This window comes from Rissa tridactyla, chromosome 1, assembly GCF_028500815.1.
Source record: "Rissa tridactyla isolate bRisTri1 chromosome 1, bRisTri1.patW.cur.20221130, whole genome shotgun sequence".
In the NCBI taxonomy this organism is placed as follows: Eukaryota; Metazoa; Chordata; class Aves; order Charadriiformes; family Laridae; genus Rissa; species Rissa tridactyla.
The window spans coordinates 202,643,099-202,659,185 of record NC_071466.1 but is presented as its reverse complement, the minus strand read 5'-3'; the positions used below and the strand labels follow the sequence as shown (position 1 = coordinate 202,659,185).

General features: G+C 37.8%; 1 protein-coding gene across 8 annotated transcripts in view; it reads left to right on the top strand.

Annotated features, from left to right (window-relative positions):
- The window catches only part of KIF21A (kinesin family member 21A), a 91,549-nt gene that overhangs the window by 32,911 nt on the left and 42,551 nt on the right, over positions 1–16,087 (top strand). For all 8 annotated transcript variants that reach the window (XM_054218386.1, XM_054218375.1, XM_054218418.1 and 5 more), the window contains exons 4-11: positions 1,650–1,799; positions 2,521–2,655; positions 5,779–5,946; positions 7,792–7,907; positions 12,266–12,461; positions 13,290–13,479; positions 14,205–14,268; positions 15,057–15,260. In XM_054218386.1, coding sequence (XP_054074361.1) covers positions 1,650–1,799; positions 2,521–2,655; positions 5,779–5,946; positions 7,792–7,907; positions 12,266–12,461; positions 13,290–13,479; positions 14,205–14,268; positions 15,057–15,260 — 1,223 coding nt within the window. The remainder of the gene's footprint in view (positions 1–1,649; positions 1,800–2,520; positions 2,656–5,778; positions 5,947–7,791; positions 7,908–12,265; positions 12,462–13,289; positions 13,480–14,204; positions 14,269–15,056; positions 15,261–16,087) is intronic.

Below are 16,087 nucleotides of genomic sequence, written 5' to 3'. Positions count from 1 at the left end.
TGTTTGTTACTTGCTTGCTTTTCTTTTAGTTTGCTGCACTCTGCCTGTCTTAACTCCTTGCTTTCCTGCTAACTTTTCCAAAAGATAGGCATATGCAGTCCCATGCAGTTATGGGTGCATTATCAGAATCCTCTAAATCGTGGCACCAATTTGTTTGCACTTAGCAAGGTAAAATGTTGGTAAGAAGGCTCCTATTTAGAATATTTATGTCTAATAATTAAATATAATTCCTTTTTACTATGTAAAGAATTAAAAGCATCACGCAGCCTTTTCTTCTCCAATGGATTTTCACTGTGAGAGGACAAAGCCTCTTGCTTTCACTGTATGAGAAAGTACATTGGGTGAATACAGATCTATTGCAGTGGTTCTTTAGCTTTTACCTGGGGATGTTGATCAGGGATTTAATCAGTTTGGCTTATGGTCTGCTGAAGTGAATTGGTATAACCAAATTGAAGACCCTGGAACTGTTCCAGTGTATATCAGCAGAGACCTAAGCCATGAGATTCCCAGTGAGATGCTGCTTTTTCTGTTGCATTGGGTGTGTTTTTTTTTTTATGTTTGCCTTCAATTGGATTTAAACCCCTTTCCTAAACCCCAGAACATTCGCATGAAACAATAATCCATCTCTTCTAATATTGATAAATGCATAGTAACTTCTCATGTCTCTGCCCGTTCTCACATCATTTACTGCCCCTAAAAGTCTGATGTCTTTAATGATTCTGAGTTGAAAACCACTAAATGTACATGTACTTACCTTCAGGAGGCCCAGTGAAACAGGCAGTAAACATTAAGCTGCCTAAAACATGTGGTAAATAGTTGCTGTTGCTCATATGATTGTGCCTGAAAGTTGTATCTAAATCTGGAACACCGAAGTGTAGGCATTGTACAGAGGGAAGTACAAAAGCCCTGCTCAAGAAACCATGGCATAGTATTTTTGGCCTGCTGGTTGGTGTCTATAATAAGCAGCCAGCACAAAAACTATTATACATTAAATTCGTTCCAGGGCAGGAACAGCTCATCTGCATGAGAGACACAAAATTATTAATGTGTGAGAGTGGAGATGAGAAAAGGTGTGATAGCAGGGAGAGCAAGTGGAGTGAGTTTGAAGTGTTTGGAGGAGGGTGCAGCCAACTGAATCAACAAAACAAAAGCCAAGCCCAAGGTCAAACCTGAAGACAGCATGTGCCTGCCACAGAAACCACTGCTGCAGTTGTTCTGCTGGCACCAAGTGCCTCCCCTTCCCTGGTCCCACCAAAGAATTTTCTCTCAGATCTGACGAAGTGGAGGAAGTTACCACTGCTTCTGCTCAAGGCCAGGCTGGATGGGGCTTTCGGTAACCTGGTCTAGTGGAAGGTGACCTTGCCCATGGCACAGGGTTGGAACTAGATGATCTTTAAGGTCCCTTCCAACCCAAAACCATTCTGTGATTCTTTGGGTGGCATAATAATAAGGCAGGCAGATGACTTAATTTGCAGCTGCTCTGTCTATCATCCTATTGTCCTTGTAAGCTTGGATGCTTCACAGCATCCTTTTTGAGAGCCTTGGCATTTGGACTTTTAGAACCTTCTGTATGTGCCATGCGCAGATTTGTCAGTCTTTGGAGGAATTCCTAAAGTAATATACATTTTTTTCTTTTCTTTTCTCTTCAGCTTTACAATGAAGAAATTCTTGATCTCTTTGATACCACACGTGATATTGATGCAAAGAATAAAAAATCAAATATTAAAATACATGAAGATTCAGCGGGAGGAATTTATACAGTGGGTGTTACAACCCGAACTGTGAATGGAGAATCGGAGGTGATCATTGAAAATAAATTTCTCTGTAACATATCAAGTGCTTTCTACGAATGTTGTCTGTTTTGATAAGCAGTTAAAAAAAGGTTATGTTTGCTAACATCTACATCTCAGGCAATTTAAAGTTTTTAGAGTTTAGCTGAAACTCTTATTTTCTTTATTTTCTGTAGGCTTAAGTCTGACAAATGTCTGATATTAAGTGCATACTGCTTTCACTTAATGCTAGAAACAGACTTTTGTTCATAGTATAGTTTTGCTGGGAGACAAAATTTTGGCATGTGTGTAATTCTAATCTCCTAAATCTTAAATTTGTTGTTTTTCCTGTGATGGGAAAGCTTTTCATGATGACTGGTGTGATGTAAATTGCCATTCATAAGTGTCTGTGCATTGTAAATCTAAATACAAGTGTTATTGTACTATACACTTTTTAACAAAAAGTACAAAAGTTGTCAATTTTTGCCACAGGTGAATGGAAGGAGGATTGCTATGTTACTACCAGGAGACAGTAAAAAGAGGGGTACAAACATTTAAGTATTTTCTTTCAGAAACCACAAAAAAAACCCTTTTAGTTTGCTTATTTAAGAATCTTTGTGCTTTTTGGCATATAGGAACTGAAATCATAGCAAAGAGAAAAAGCTTATTTATATGTAAAACAATAAGCATTATAGCAACAATTTTTATTTAAACTGCAATTGATGCAATGTACTTCTTGTGTGTTTTCTAGATGATGCAGTGTTTGAAGCTGGGGGCTTTGTCTCGAACCACTGCCAGCACTCAGATGAATGTTCAGAGCTCACGATCACATGCTATCTTTACTATACACTTATGTCAAACCAGAGTCTGTCCTGCATTTAACACTGTACGTATCTTTGCTGTTACTAAACTTCACTTTAGCGACCATTTTTCAAAATGCGAATATGGTTTTGGCAGCCACTGCTTTTTGAATTGCACTTAGTAAAGATGCTACAGTCATCATCATGCTCAATGAGTTTGCTAAGCATTATAATAATTTGATTTAATCTGTGCATATGTAACCATTCTCTAGCCAGAGGGAACAATAAACTGCAGTCTCTTACATGAACCTGCCCATTCTCCTCTAGCGTTTTCTTCAGTATTTCATTGCAACATACACAAGTAAGAAAGTTAAAATGTAATTTGTCTTTAATTGGGAAAGCGTTTTTAAGTGTCTTAGTAGTTATTTGGTTTAAGCTTGCAGTCAGCTAACTGAAAATGCCTGAATATTCCAGATTAAGTGTTGATATCCAACAAGGGACAAGTAGAAAAGTATTTGATTCTGAAGCTTAGTATATGTATTTCAAATGAATATGTATTTGGGGTTCAGATGTGTTGTTAAGTCTATGCACTTAACCTGAAATTCAAACTATGAATGTACACAGAGGTGTTCTGTAGAAGATTTTTTTTATGTGAACGTTCAGTTGTTAGTTGCTGTTGGTATATCTTGTAAAGAGCAGAGTTATGAATAAATCCATACTACTGAAAACTGTAGTAGTTTCAGGGGGACTTAATTTGATTATTCTAAAAGTATCACATTTTAAATATTTTGGTGAACTCCTAAGTACCTGGCTAGTATTTTACACATGGATACCACATTTTTAAGCATGTGGAACAGTGAACTGGATTTGTAATGCTTTCTTGGGGCAGGGAGGGTTCTTTTTTTTTTTTTTTTTTTTTATTTTGACACTACAAATAATCATTTGCAGGCAAAATGAGGGTCACTCCGTTATCCTTTGTGGTATGTAGACCTGCTTTATACCTGTTAAAAACACTTTTTCACGCTTTTGACGCTGAAACTTGGACCTGGTGGTGTGGGCAGCTGTCTGTCCTCTCACTCAGGAGGGGTGGCAGCATGCTCGGATCCCTGATGGGGCACCTTGGTCACTGCGTAGTGACACTGTATGCTTGGAGGTTTTGTTGAAAACCGTCTGTGTAGCTGGAGAGTGAGAGAACTCCTCGTTTCCTGTGGGCTGTCAGCACAACAATCCGCTGGTGCACTTGCAGCCTTCCCCACCAGCTGAGCCACCCGCAGGACTCTGGCCTAGCCCTGTCTCTTTTTTAGGGGAACAGGTGGCCACCTTCCACCTTGTGTCAAAACATGTTTTGCTCCTTCTTTTTTAGGAGATATGAGCAAGATAATTTGACTGTCTGGAGCAGGACACTGCTAGATCCTGAATCCGAAGACAGCACCCTCTTCTTTCCCTGTAGTATTTAGGAGAGTAGAGATTAGACCTGACGCTGGCCTCTGAATGCTCCCAGAATACAAATTAATGTAAGCCCTTATTGGATGGCCAAGAGAGATGCCGCTCAAGTTTCTGTTGTTGCTGCCACCTGTAGACAAGAGTTTTGGGAGACCTTCATTACTAGGGCAATGCAATTCCAGGGATGACGGTGTGGGCTCTGTGCCTGTCTCTCTGTGCATGGTCCTGGTGTCTGGGGTGGGCAGGCAGCCAGGGCTGCAGTCCACAGCCATGCTGCTCCTCGCCCTGTGTTCACACCGTCCTGGCCGTGCTTCTCAGAAGTTTCTGGATGTACATTTGACTTGCTAAATAAGCGAGAGAGAAAGGATGGGTTAATCGTCGCTTTGAGGGCTGGGAAAGAGAGAGTGATCCACCAGCAGCGTAAATGTCAAAATAGTTGAAAAGTTGTAATAGTCCAGTCTCCTGGAAGTGGCACAATTCCTGATCTCTTCTGAAACTGCTACAAAAGGAGATCATTTGAGAAGCGTGAAGTGTTTAATTATTGTGAGAACAGTTTGGTCTGCAGCCACACATAACCCCTTGCAATAGTGGACGGAGCTGTGGGCTAGCAGAGTAAGGACACAAAGATCACTGCCACAGAATACCCAAGGCTTTTTTTTAAAGAAAAAACCAAAACAATCCATGCTTACTGTGGTAGAACATTCCTAATAAAGCCTGTAGATTGGGCTGTGTGAATATAAGTCAAGTATACACTTGATACATGCCTATTACATGCTGCCATGGCAAGTAGGTAGAAATTGCCCTGCAATGGGTATCTTAGCAGGAAGGTCAGGAACTGAGTGATTTAAAGACATTTTTTCTCATTCAGTGTTGCTTTCATGGCAACAGGTCAAACTACACTTAGAGTAAAATAAATCTCCACAGTACCTGGTACAGATACACTAATTGACAGAAAAAACCCCTTGGGATTATCTGATGAAAGAGGCTAATTTTACTGCTGTACTTTGGGATGTGAAGTGGAAAGAGGCTGAGGGTTTGGTACCTGCCCATAGTGCAGTGTGTTCCTGGGCAGACTCCCTGCACTGATGGTGCCAGTCATTTCAACTTACTTGGGTGGGTGGAAAAGAAAAGAACCTCTTCTTTCTCCCTTGTTCCCCTGTCATGTATTTCCTGGTCAAGTCAGAAGTGCTGGTGGAATACTGGCTGCTGGGAAAACAGACTTAAAAAAAAAATTCCTAAAATAAAGCTGAAGAATCACGCCACAGGGAAGATGATGATGGGGTTTAGAGAGGTGTAAAATCAAAATATCTTTCAGTTATTTGGCAGGCTTATGAACTGCTAATTTAAGATGGTAATATTATTGTTACTTTTCTAAAAATCTGTTTCCTTTGAGAATTTGTTTAAGATTTGCATTCCAGGAGAGGTACACCTTTCGTTGCCCAACTTGTTGATGAGTTTTGTATTTTTTAATATGCGTATTCTCCTCTGCCCTGAAACAATTGTAGCCCATATTTAGAAGTAATTGGTATATTGGTATTCATGTGAATCTAAAGCTGGGTCTTCAAAAATGATACATTACTGGATATGACTAAAATAGAGACAGGCTTTGAGAGATATTGATGTTGTTATAAGAGAATGAATAAATAAGGAAGGAGGTGGACATGACAAATAGGTAGTCTGGTAAGTAATTGTTGATTGAACTTTGCAGTAGACAAATGTTAATGTGAAAGATCTTACCAAGCTGTATGGATTCTTCTTTATTTCAGGATAATGCCACTGATAACAGGATAATATCTGAATCTTCTGAGATGAATGAATTTGAAACTCTTACTGCCAAGTTCCATTTTGTTGATCTAGCAGGATCTGAAAGGTTAAAGCGAACAGGAGCTACAGGGGAAAGGGCAAAAGAAGGCATTTCTATCAACTGTGGACTAGTAAGACTATACAATTTGTTGCCATAGGCTGTTGGTACTCTTTTCTTCCTTCTTGTGGTGCTTGTTTTTAGTAATACCTAAAGTAGAAATGCATCATGTGCAGAACAAGGACTGTAGCGTGAGACGTAACAGCATATATTGATTCTTAATGGGTTCTGGCTTGCTAATGTTTTCTCAGTTACACTAGACTGTAACAAGCAAATTATAGTACTTCTAACTGTGGTGAAATACAATTAGTTACTCTAACTTTTAAAATACATTGTAGAGATATTCCTTTAACTTTTTTATTTTTATTTTTTTTCTGACAAGACCCAAACAATTGAAGAACATTACAAGCAGTTTGCAAGGAGTACAGGCATGTAAAATGTGGACAGTGAATAAGCTTCATTGATCAATAAATGCTGGTTTTCTTGTTATAATTATGAAACGTAATGTAAAACCAACCCTAGGCAAAACACTTCTAAGTAGAAATACAATTTTTAACTTATGGCATCTCTTCATATTTTTTTGGTTTGTGTACTGGCATTTTTTAATGAAACGTATTAAGTGTTTTATCTAATTATGACTACACTGAAAAATAGAACTAATTATTATCAGTGAGGATTGTAGTTTCATGCCTTTGTTTTGAGCTGCTTGGCTGTGTGGAGGCTCTTGTGAATTCTCTTGTGCAATTCTCTTTAAGACTTAAAAATACCTATTTATTTTATATGCGAAGACATGCCTTTTTTTCTTGTCTAGTGGTAGTACCAGAGAAGTATTCTGTAACTAGAACTTTCTTAGTGATTCTCTCGCCATCACAGCAGTATTTATTTCCTCTAGTTATTCTGACGATATTGTATGGAAGAGAAAGGGAATTCAGTTCAATTTCATCATTGATTTAAGCACAGAGCCAAAAGAAATTTGGGGGTTTCAATGAATAGAAGTATCCTTAACAAATAGGATACAAAATGCATGAAGGTGAAAATCAGTGTGATAAAAGTAATATTCTATACGATCACAAAACTTTCATTTACCGTGAATTCCAGCCCTCAGCTTTGGGAAACAGATTGAAAGTGATTTAAACACTTCAAATAAGTCGCAGAATGTGGTGTGTATGCAGTTCTTCAACTGCTGGATGCATTAAGACCATTTTCAAGACTATGAACTGGTCGTACAGGGTGCCATCTAGAGGAATATTCTTTAATTTGGCATATGAATAATCTGATTGAAGTACATGCAGTTGCACATCAAAAATAATTTTACAGCCAAATGTTAGGTTGTTTGTAAACATGAATTAGACTCTTTCTTAGCAGTGAAATATGATAGCCATGGACTAGGTAATTTCAAGTCCTAAACGCTTAAATCTTCATCAGACGTTCCTTATTTCATATCTGTAGAGGTAGTAAATTCTGATTTTTTTTTTAATATTAATTCCCCATATCTTATTCTAAATCTAGCATAAAACAGATTTGATAAAATTAATTTTAAAAAGAATATAGCTACTGCTAGAAGTAGAGATCAGCTTTAATAATCATAAAAAGTAAATGCTTGTTACATGAAGTAGTTCTAACTTCAGCGTGTATCTGACATATCAATAGACAGTGGACACAAATTGTGCTAAGCGCTTGCAGATACTGGACTGCAAGTCATCTGATTCACTGTTGATAGCGTGAAACAGTGATACAGTAGACAGCTGTCTACTGTAAAATGTAAAAATCTTCAGAATTTTTTTTATTATGTTAACTTCCATAAGCATATTCATTTCTTCACAATATGTAGATCTTAGAATCAGTTCCCAAGTAGTTTTATTTTTTTTAAAAAAAGCCATAAACTAACTTGTGCGTTATATGATTTGGTGTGTTATAGCTGGCACTTGGCAATGTAATAAGTGCGCTGGGAGATAAAAGTAAGAAGGCAACTCATGTACCATACAGAGATTCAAAGCTTACCAGGCTACTTCAAGACTCTCTTGGGGGAAACAGGTATGAAAACTAGAACTCTTTATGTATTTCATTGTGAATGAACATGAATGAGTATGTAATCTTCAGAAAGTACATAAACATTAACAATGATAAAAATAGCCACTCTTTTTGTTGGGGAGAGGTTCCGAAGGTAAATTACTGTCATCACAGAAAACGCTGGCCATGCAGGGAAAGATTTTAAAGAGGCTTTTTGCATCCTTCTTTTCAATGCTGTTATAGCTTTACTAGACGTGATGCTTCAAGTTACTTAGAAGCTACCATTTCCAGGATAAGTCCTTTCCATGAAGACATCTTTAGATTATAGACAGCATAAATGGTAAACTTTGTTATTGTGTTAGATTCTTAGTAATTACAGCACAGTTAAAACCTGTGATGAGTTTCTCCTTCAGGAATTGTTTTTTGTTACTTTTTTTTTTTTTAAAAATGGTGCTTAATTGCTTGCTCTGATCACCATCGCAGGACCTTGGAGTCAGTTTACCACAGACACTGGCATGTTTTGTAGAGGTTGTATATCTCAGGGCATGGTGCATATGTCCAGTTATCTGATGTTGGTTTAGAGACTAATAAAAACAAACTACTGTATCATTAGAATTGTTTGTATGAACCTGTTCTGCATACCTACTGCACAGGCAAGGAAGAGAGGCTTTGGTCTCTGGAAGCTTTGTCTAAGCAAACATTAATAAATTTGTTAAAACAATACAAATTTTATATTTGTAACACTAACAAATACAAAAGGGGGTGTAGTTGAGTATACTTCAGCAAGTTAGTACTCTTATTCCTCTATTTAATCCAATATCATTGACTGCTATTTTTAGGAGGGCAGGAAGTTTTCTGGATAATTCACAAAGGAATAAGGAAAAGTGGAAGAGTTCTTACATCGTTGCTCTGCTCCTCAGAGAGATAGCTTCAACAACACCCTGCAGCACTGCAGTGAGAGGAAAAGCAAAGAGCCAGACAAAAGAAGTAAAATAAAGGCTAGAATTTTCAGAAGTGCTTAAGGGGAGGAAGAAACTTGAGAATTATGAAAAAAAAAAAATAATCAGCAGAAATGAAGAGCATAGTTCTTCTAAGCTCTTTCTGGAAACAACTACAAATAGCATTGCTAGAATAAATTTTATATCTACACTAGCTAATGAGCATTTTTTCAGAACACTTCTAAAATTGCACTTTTATTGAAATACTATTTTGACTCCACAATGTTTTCCCATTTTACAGCTCCACTTCTCCCCCTGCTGTTCTTTAGAAGAAATTGCAAAGTTTAGTGTACAGCGTATAGGTAGCAAATGCTGTCCTAGAGCATTTATGAGGATATTCAGATATATTCTGTCTGTTTCTGTCTGATGTTAAATTTGTGGACACCTCCTGCCACCACCACCTCTTTTTATTTATGTGATCATAGAATCATAGAATCATTTGAGTTGGAAGGGACCTTTTAAAGGTCATGTAGTCTAACCCCCTGCAATGATCAGGGACATCTTCAACTACATCAGGTTGCTCAGAGCCCCGTCCAATCTGAACCTGAATGTTTCCAGGGATGGGGCACCTACCACCTCTCTGGGCAACCTGTTCCAGGGTTTCACCACCCTCTCTGTTAAAGATTTCTTCCTTAAATCTAATCTAAATCTACCTTCATTTAGTTTAATGTGATTTCCCCTTGTCGTGTCGCAACAGGCCCTGCTAAGTAGTCTGTCCCCGTCTCTCCTGTAGGCCTCCTTTAAGTACTGAAAGGCTGCAGTAAGGTTGCCCCAGAGCACTCTCTTCTCCAGGCTGAACAACCCCAACTGTCTCAGCCTGTCCTCATAGCACAGGTGCTCCAGCCCTCTGATCGTCTTCGCGGCCCTCCTCTGGACCTGCTCCAACACGTCTATGTTTTTCTTGTGCTGAGAGCTCCAGAGTTGGATGCAGGACTCCAGGTGGGGTCTCATGAGAATGGAGTAGAGGGAGAGAATCACCTCCTTCAACCTGCTGGCCACGCTTCCTTTGATGCAGCCCAGAATGTGGTTGGCTTTCTGGGCTGTGAGTGCACATTGTTGGCTCATGTCCAGCTTTTCATCCACCTTTTCATCAAGTCCTTCTCAGCAGGGCTGCTCTCAATCCCTTCCCCCCCCCAGCCTGTATTGATAGCAGGGATTGCCCTGACCCCGGTGCAGGATCCTGCACTTGGCCTTGTTTAACCTCATGACGTCCACATGGGCCCACTTCTTGAGCTTGTCCAGGTGAAATACATGCTGAGACATGTCAAATTAGCAGTTTGCTGTTAATGAAGTTATATGCATTAACATAATATGAAAAATTTCTTATCCATGCTTTGGCAACCAAAAAGCTTGGGAAAGCTAAATGTTAATAAATATGCAGGTTTTTCTTCTGAGAAATCATATTATTAGATTTCTGTTAGCCTGTTTCTGTAGTACTCCAAATTTCACCCTAGATACTACAGTCCACATTGTTTCTTTTTTGCAAACACTTAAAGATTTACTGGTAGTGATTCAGGTTAGATTGCAGTGAGTTCTGAGTTAACAATGATGAAAACATTGTATCACTGTACTATTCTTGCCATAACGGTGAGTTTAGATATAATGCTGTAACAGTTCTGAAGCAGCATTTATGTTTCTTGAATTATTCAAATAAGAAAATGGAGTATTGGTGTTTTTGGAAAGGATTTTTATAGCATATGATATGAAAAATGAAAACTTTCATAACTTCTGGGGGGAGCAGTTTAAAGAAGTGGTAAAATAAAGAGAGTAAACCACGTTTGTGTTCTGTTTTGTGTTTTTATTTTTTAAAAAAACCCCACCCTGGTCTATTATACAGTTCAGATAGGAAAGTGGAATTCAAGTTGTTCAGTTTTCTAGACAGACACCTAGCAGAACCAGTCTTTTAAGGTTTGGAAAGGTAATTCCATTCTCAACTGAAAGCACAAGTAGTCCTGATGTCCGAATTAAAAATTTGTTCTTAATCTCACATATTCTTACCTTGAGGACTAAACTCCAACAGTTTGGAGAATTGACACACATGTACGCAGGAGGTCTGAGGAAGAATTGTTGAAACTGCATCTTCCTTGTATCCTCAAGCTAGTTACTCTTTCCAGTTTAGTTTCCCAGTATCTATGGTGAAGGTAGTTGTTTGCCTCACAAAGGGTTGAAGGGATTAATTTGTTTGTCTTGGTCTGAACTTATAGAAAATGAAGATCAGAATCTGGTCTGCCTAATGCAAAGATTACTCCATTGCCCTGGAGACAGTGCACTCTTCCTAATGCAACCACCTAAGCTTTAATGTACAATAGAGAAGCAAATCCCTCCAAACCTGGAGGGGAGGACTCAGTCCATTGAATATAGGTGTTTCCCCCTATTTGTTCCATTTAGGCCATGTAGGCACCTTCAGAGTATGATCTACAGCTGAAACTCTGGTTCTGAACCCTCTAGGCTGTTCTCCTCTGATGTGAAATGAGAATGTGCTCCAGGGAGAGAGGGAAGGGACCCCGGTTCCTCCATCTGCCTGTTGAATGATGAAACCACTTGGTTGGAGTGAAGAATTTTTTGCCTTTTTCTTCTTTCGTCCCACTGATTCTTGCTGGTCTGTCTGCCCAATCTTTCCTTTGGGAGTTACGTTCCCACCCTGCGTACCCCATGATGGGATGGCTAGACAGTGTTGTAGGAACCCGAAAGGAAGGTGGTTGGTTGTAGCCCTCTTAGGCCTAGGGCTCAGGTCCTGCTGCTTTTTGTGGAAATGCTCTAAGCAGTGGTGATATGAAACATGTAATAAATAGTTATAGCCAGATGTACTAAGGGTGAGTACTGGCTTTTGGGCTTCTTTTGGACAGCAGGAGATAATTTGCAGTGGAAAACTTAGGCAGTTTGCATCTTGGTAGAACCCAAGGTAAACAGTAAGTACCTTAGGCAGTTGTGTGTGCATGCATGGACAGCTAAGATGAGCCTTCAGGCAACTTTCAGATTAAGTAGGTAGGAACTTCAGGAGTTAATGAGTGAGGTTGACTACTGCATGATTCAAATCACTGTGTAGGACTTTAGGTTGATCTTAAGGACTTAAATCTCAGTTTACATATGGTTAGAGAAACTGGATATAATTTGAAAAACATTTCTAGGAACCAATTAATTGCTCTTATAACTTTACATGTAGAACAATTAATGATCTGTCATCTCCTGTGCTATGCTGGGGTGATACGAGATGTAACAGCACTGAACTTTGTAGCTGACAGTCTTCTAATGTGAGTTAGAGGAATATTTTCCCAGGTGTTATGAAGTCACTATTCTTGTTTCACCTTCTACCTCTGAAGACTTGTTAGCTTCTCTCTACCCTTTTTGTTCTTGATGTGTAATGCTGACCTATGTAATTTGCAGTCAAACACTCATGATAGCGTGTGTGAGCCCTTCAGATCGAGACTTCATGGAAACCTTGAACACGTTAAAGTATGCCAACCGGGCGCGGAACATCAAGAACAAGGTGATGGTTAATCAGGATAGGGCTAGTCAACAAATAAATGCTTTACGCAGTGAGATTACACGGCTACAGATGGAACTTATGGAATACAAAACAGTAAGTTTATCCTCTTAATACTTCTGCTTTAAAATGCTTATAGTTCTACAGCTTGTTTTTCTCTTGGCTACTTCTACTTTATACGCTAAAAAAAATGTGAATAGCAACCCTAGCTTAAACAACACTTCTAATTCCAGTGGTTACCAAATGTTTTTAGAAAGCTTAGATTGCATCCCCAGAGAGAAGATACATCAATGAATGCCAATGACACCAACAGATGCTGCATGCTATTTGCTTTTTGAAAGGCAAAAATTGACCTTGTCATGCTCAGCAATGAGAAATAGTCACTTCTGAAGCAAAAATGACCAGAATTTAGTTTGGGACATAAAAGAAGTGAACAGTTATTGTGTGCTGCTCTTAAAAACTTAACAGACAGTTAAAACAACTCATGTTTTTAAAAATACATTTTAAATTGTGTGAGCCGAATACTCATGCTACGCAATGTCCATTTCTTTCTGAATTTTTTAAGAAATAATGTTTTAAGCAATAAATATGGTTGCCAAACAGCGCCCTCGTCCATTGTTATCCTTGATAGTATCCTCATTTGATAAAGAATTATCTTCTAATTTTTTAACCTCTTCAAGAGCTTGTATTTCAGACTAAGATGGAATTACACAGCATGCAAATGCTAAGGTGTTGGCCAGACATCAATGTTTTGAAAACTATCTATTTATTCATTGTTTTACATTTTTTGAGAGAAGATTATCTTTTGCTACAAGTGTCTTATTGGGAATTTCAAGTAATCTGTGGATTGTTTTGCCAAGTTAAATTTTTTTTCATGTATAGGCCAGCCTTTTACTGGTAATAAAACGTATTTACTTTCTTAAGGGTAAAAGGATTATAGATGAAGAAGGTGTTGAAAGCATCAATGACATGTTTCATGAAAATGCAATGCTGCAAACAGAAAACAACAACCTGCGTGTTAGAATTAAAGCAATGCAAGAGACCATTGATGCACTGAGAGCCAGAATAACACAACTTATGAGCGATCAGGCTAATCAAGTGCTAGCCAGAGCAGGTATGCTGTGGGTGCGTAGTGCGTGTGTGCTTAATAAGTTCACGAACTTCAGTCAGTTATTTGGTTTTGCTTCACAGGTCCCTTGGAATGAAGTTATGCCTTTGTAACTGCAATGTAGACCTGCTTTGGCAGGGATAGGCCCCCATCTAATTCTTGCCTCTCTTTCTGGAGACTTCTAATAATAGAAATAGTTTGATACCCTGATTTGACCGTTCATTTAGGACTACGAGCAACGTGAAATGTGAAATAATACCCTTGGATAGGAATTACTTGTATGCTTAGCTTTACATGGACTGAAATATTTTGCTTTGGATGAGGACCTGGACACGGATGGGTGAATGTTGTCTTGCTTTTCGTCTCATACAATAATTACCCAATTGGCTTACCATGACTGCACTGTTCTTTTTGTGCACTGTTTGTCTGGTTACTTTTGATTTATAGCACATGCATTGTTAAAAGATGCTAATATGGAAAACAAATGAGAAAGATAGAAAAAGTTACTTGTAATAATCCTGATCATATGACACAGGAACGAAAAACTTAATGCACCTTAAGGAGGAAATGTATTTTACAAATCAGATAAGATCTAAATGCGTATCCCATATGACCGTTTCTCTGTCCTGGTACCTTGTACCTAGTAGCTGTATTTGGATATTTATACTGTTACCATCCCTTCTCAATTTCTCTCTTTCCCCCACTTCCCCCTTTCTCTCTGTTCTTCAAAGGAGAAGGAAATGAAGAAATTAGCAACATGATTCATAATTATATCAAGGAAATTGAAGATCTCAGGTAGTAATATATATTTGAACAACTTTTTTTAATAAAAATTAAAAATAACAAAAGTGTTAATAAGTAAATACTTCCGCTGTTTTCCTGTGTGGGGATAACTTTAGGACGGTGGTCCTTCAGCTTTTAAGACCATCTGGTGTTGCTCGTGGCCACAAAAAATTAAAATGTTAAAGACGAAGCTGACAGTAGAAATAAAAGTAAGATGTTACCTAAATAATGATGATAACTTGATATTGTTGCACAAAGGACAGCAAAGCTTGCAACGATTGTTTTATAACTTCATAGCTTCGTATATAAATGATAGTACTGATAAATTACTTGTTACAATTTAGTGTTTTAAAAAAAAAGCATCTGCTGCCTTTTTAAATTAAAAAAAGTTTTAAATATTCCAGATATTTTTTTTTCTCAATTTTTTTTTCATGGTACACCTCCAAGAAATAATCTGGCCTATACCCACTTAGTGTTAGAGCTCTTTTGTAGCTTTAGTGTGACGTGTATAAGTAGGCAGATGTGTATCTGTATCTATAGCTGTGTGTATGTTGAGACAGACATTTATATACATTCTGTCTACAGTATATGATATATGTACAATATACATAACTGTTGTGTAAAACTGTCTCATGAAAGTATTTACTACACCTGTATTTTGTGAGACTTCACTTTGGTTTATAGTTTCTTTTTAGACTGAAGGTAATGCATTACAGTTATGGATGCTAAAGAGTATACATCTCATGCAATAGCAATACGTATGATTAGTGATCTACAATTCTGCCTTTTTTTTTTTTAAGAGCAAAATTATTAGAAAGTGAAGCAGTGAATGAAAATCTTCGACGCAACTTGTCAAGAGCTTCAACAAGATCCACGTACTTTGGTGGACCATCAGCATTTTCTGCTTCTATGCTTTCTTCAGAGAAAGAGACAATGGAAATTCTAGATATAGCCAAGAAAGATCTAGAAAAGCTGAAAAAAAAAGAAAGAAAAAAGAAAAAGAGGTGGTGTATAAATTATAATACTATTTGTTTTCTCTTTATTAGTAAAGAGGTGTATTTTTTTTAACCACTGAGACTTTAAACTTCATTTGTTGTTGCTGTGTGGGTTTGGATCCTACACTACTGTTCCTTTAAACCCTTTTGCACATTGAAGTTACACACATTTTTCTTTTGCATCTTTTCTTCCAGTGAAGTACGCAGTATTGGTAGAATGAGTGTTTCTGTTGTAATGAATTTTTCTGCACGGTTATGCACAATGGTAAAAGCGCAGGTGCTCTCCATAAATTTTGATATTTAAGTTTTTTTTTTCTGAAATGCATCTGAAACCCAACAGAAGTTTTCAAAAACAAAAATAATAAACTGTTTTCTACCATATGTCAAAACTGAAACAGCTTTCTGAAGAAAAGATATTCTGAATAACTGGGAATTCTTTGGTAGCTCTTGGAATGGCTTCTTTTGCTTTATCTTCTGCTTTTATGAATGTTTCTAATTTGAGGTTTCCTAATTCTCTGCAACATCATGCTTTGCTGGTTTTTGCTGTCCAACTTCTCATCTACTAAAATGCCCATAGTCATTGATATAAATGCCTGTTCAGACAGCAGTTAGTACAGCAAGGGTCTGTTTGTGTACTCCAGGACTTTGATTCCGTTAGAGATCTTTCCCTTTTCCTTGAAATTGTCCACACTTCTAACCTATTGCACTTTCTACTAATAGTCCTTCAGACTTCTTCTATGAGTTAGAGTAAAATGAAAACTGTATAAGCCTGAAATGTAGTCAAAGTATCGAGTAGATTTGAATTCCTGTATCTATAAATCCATTCACCACAAAAA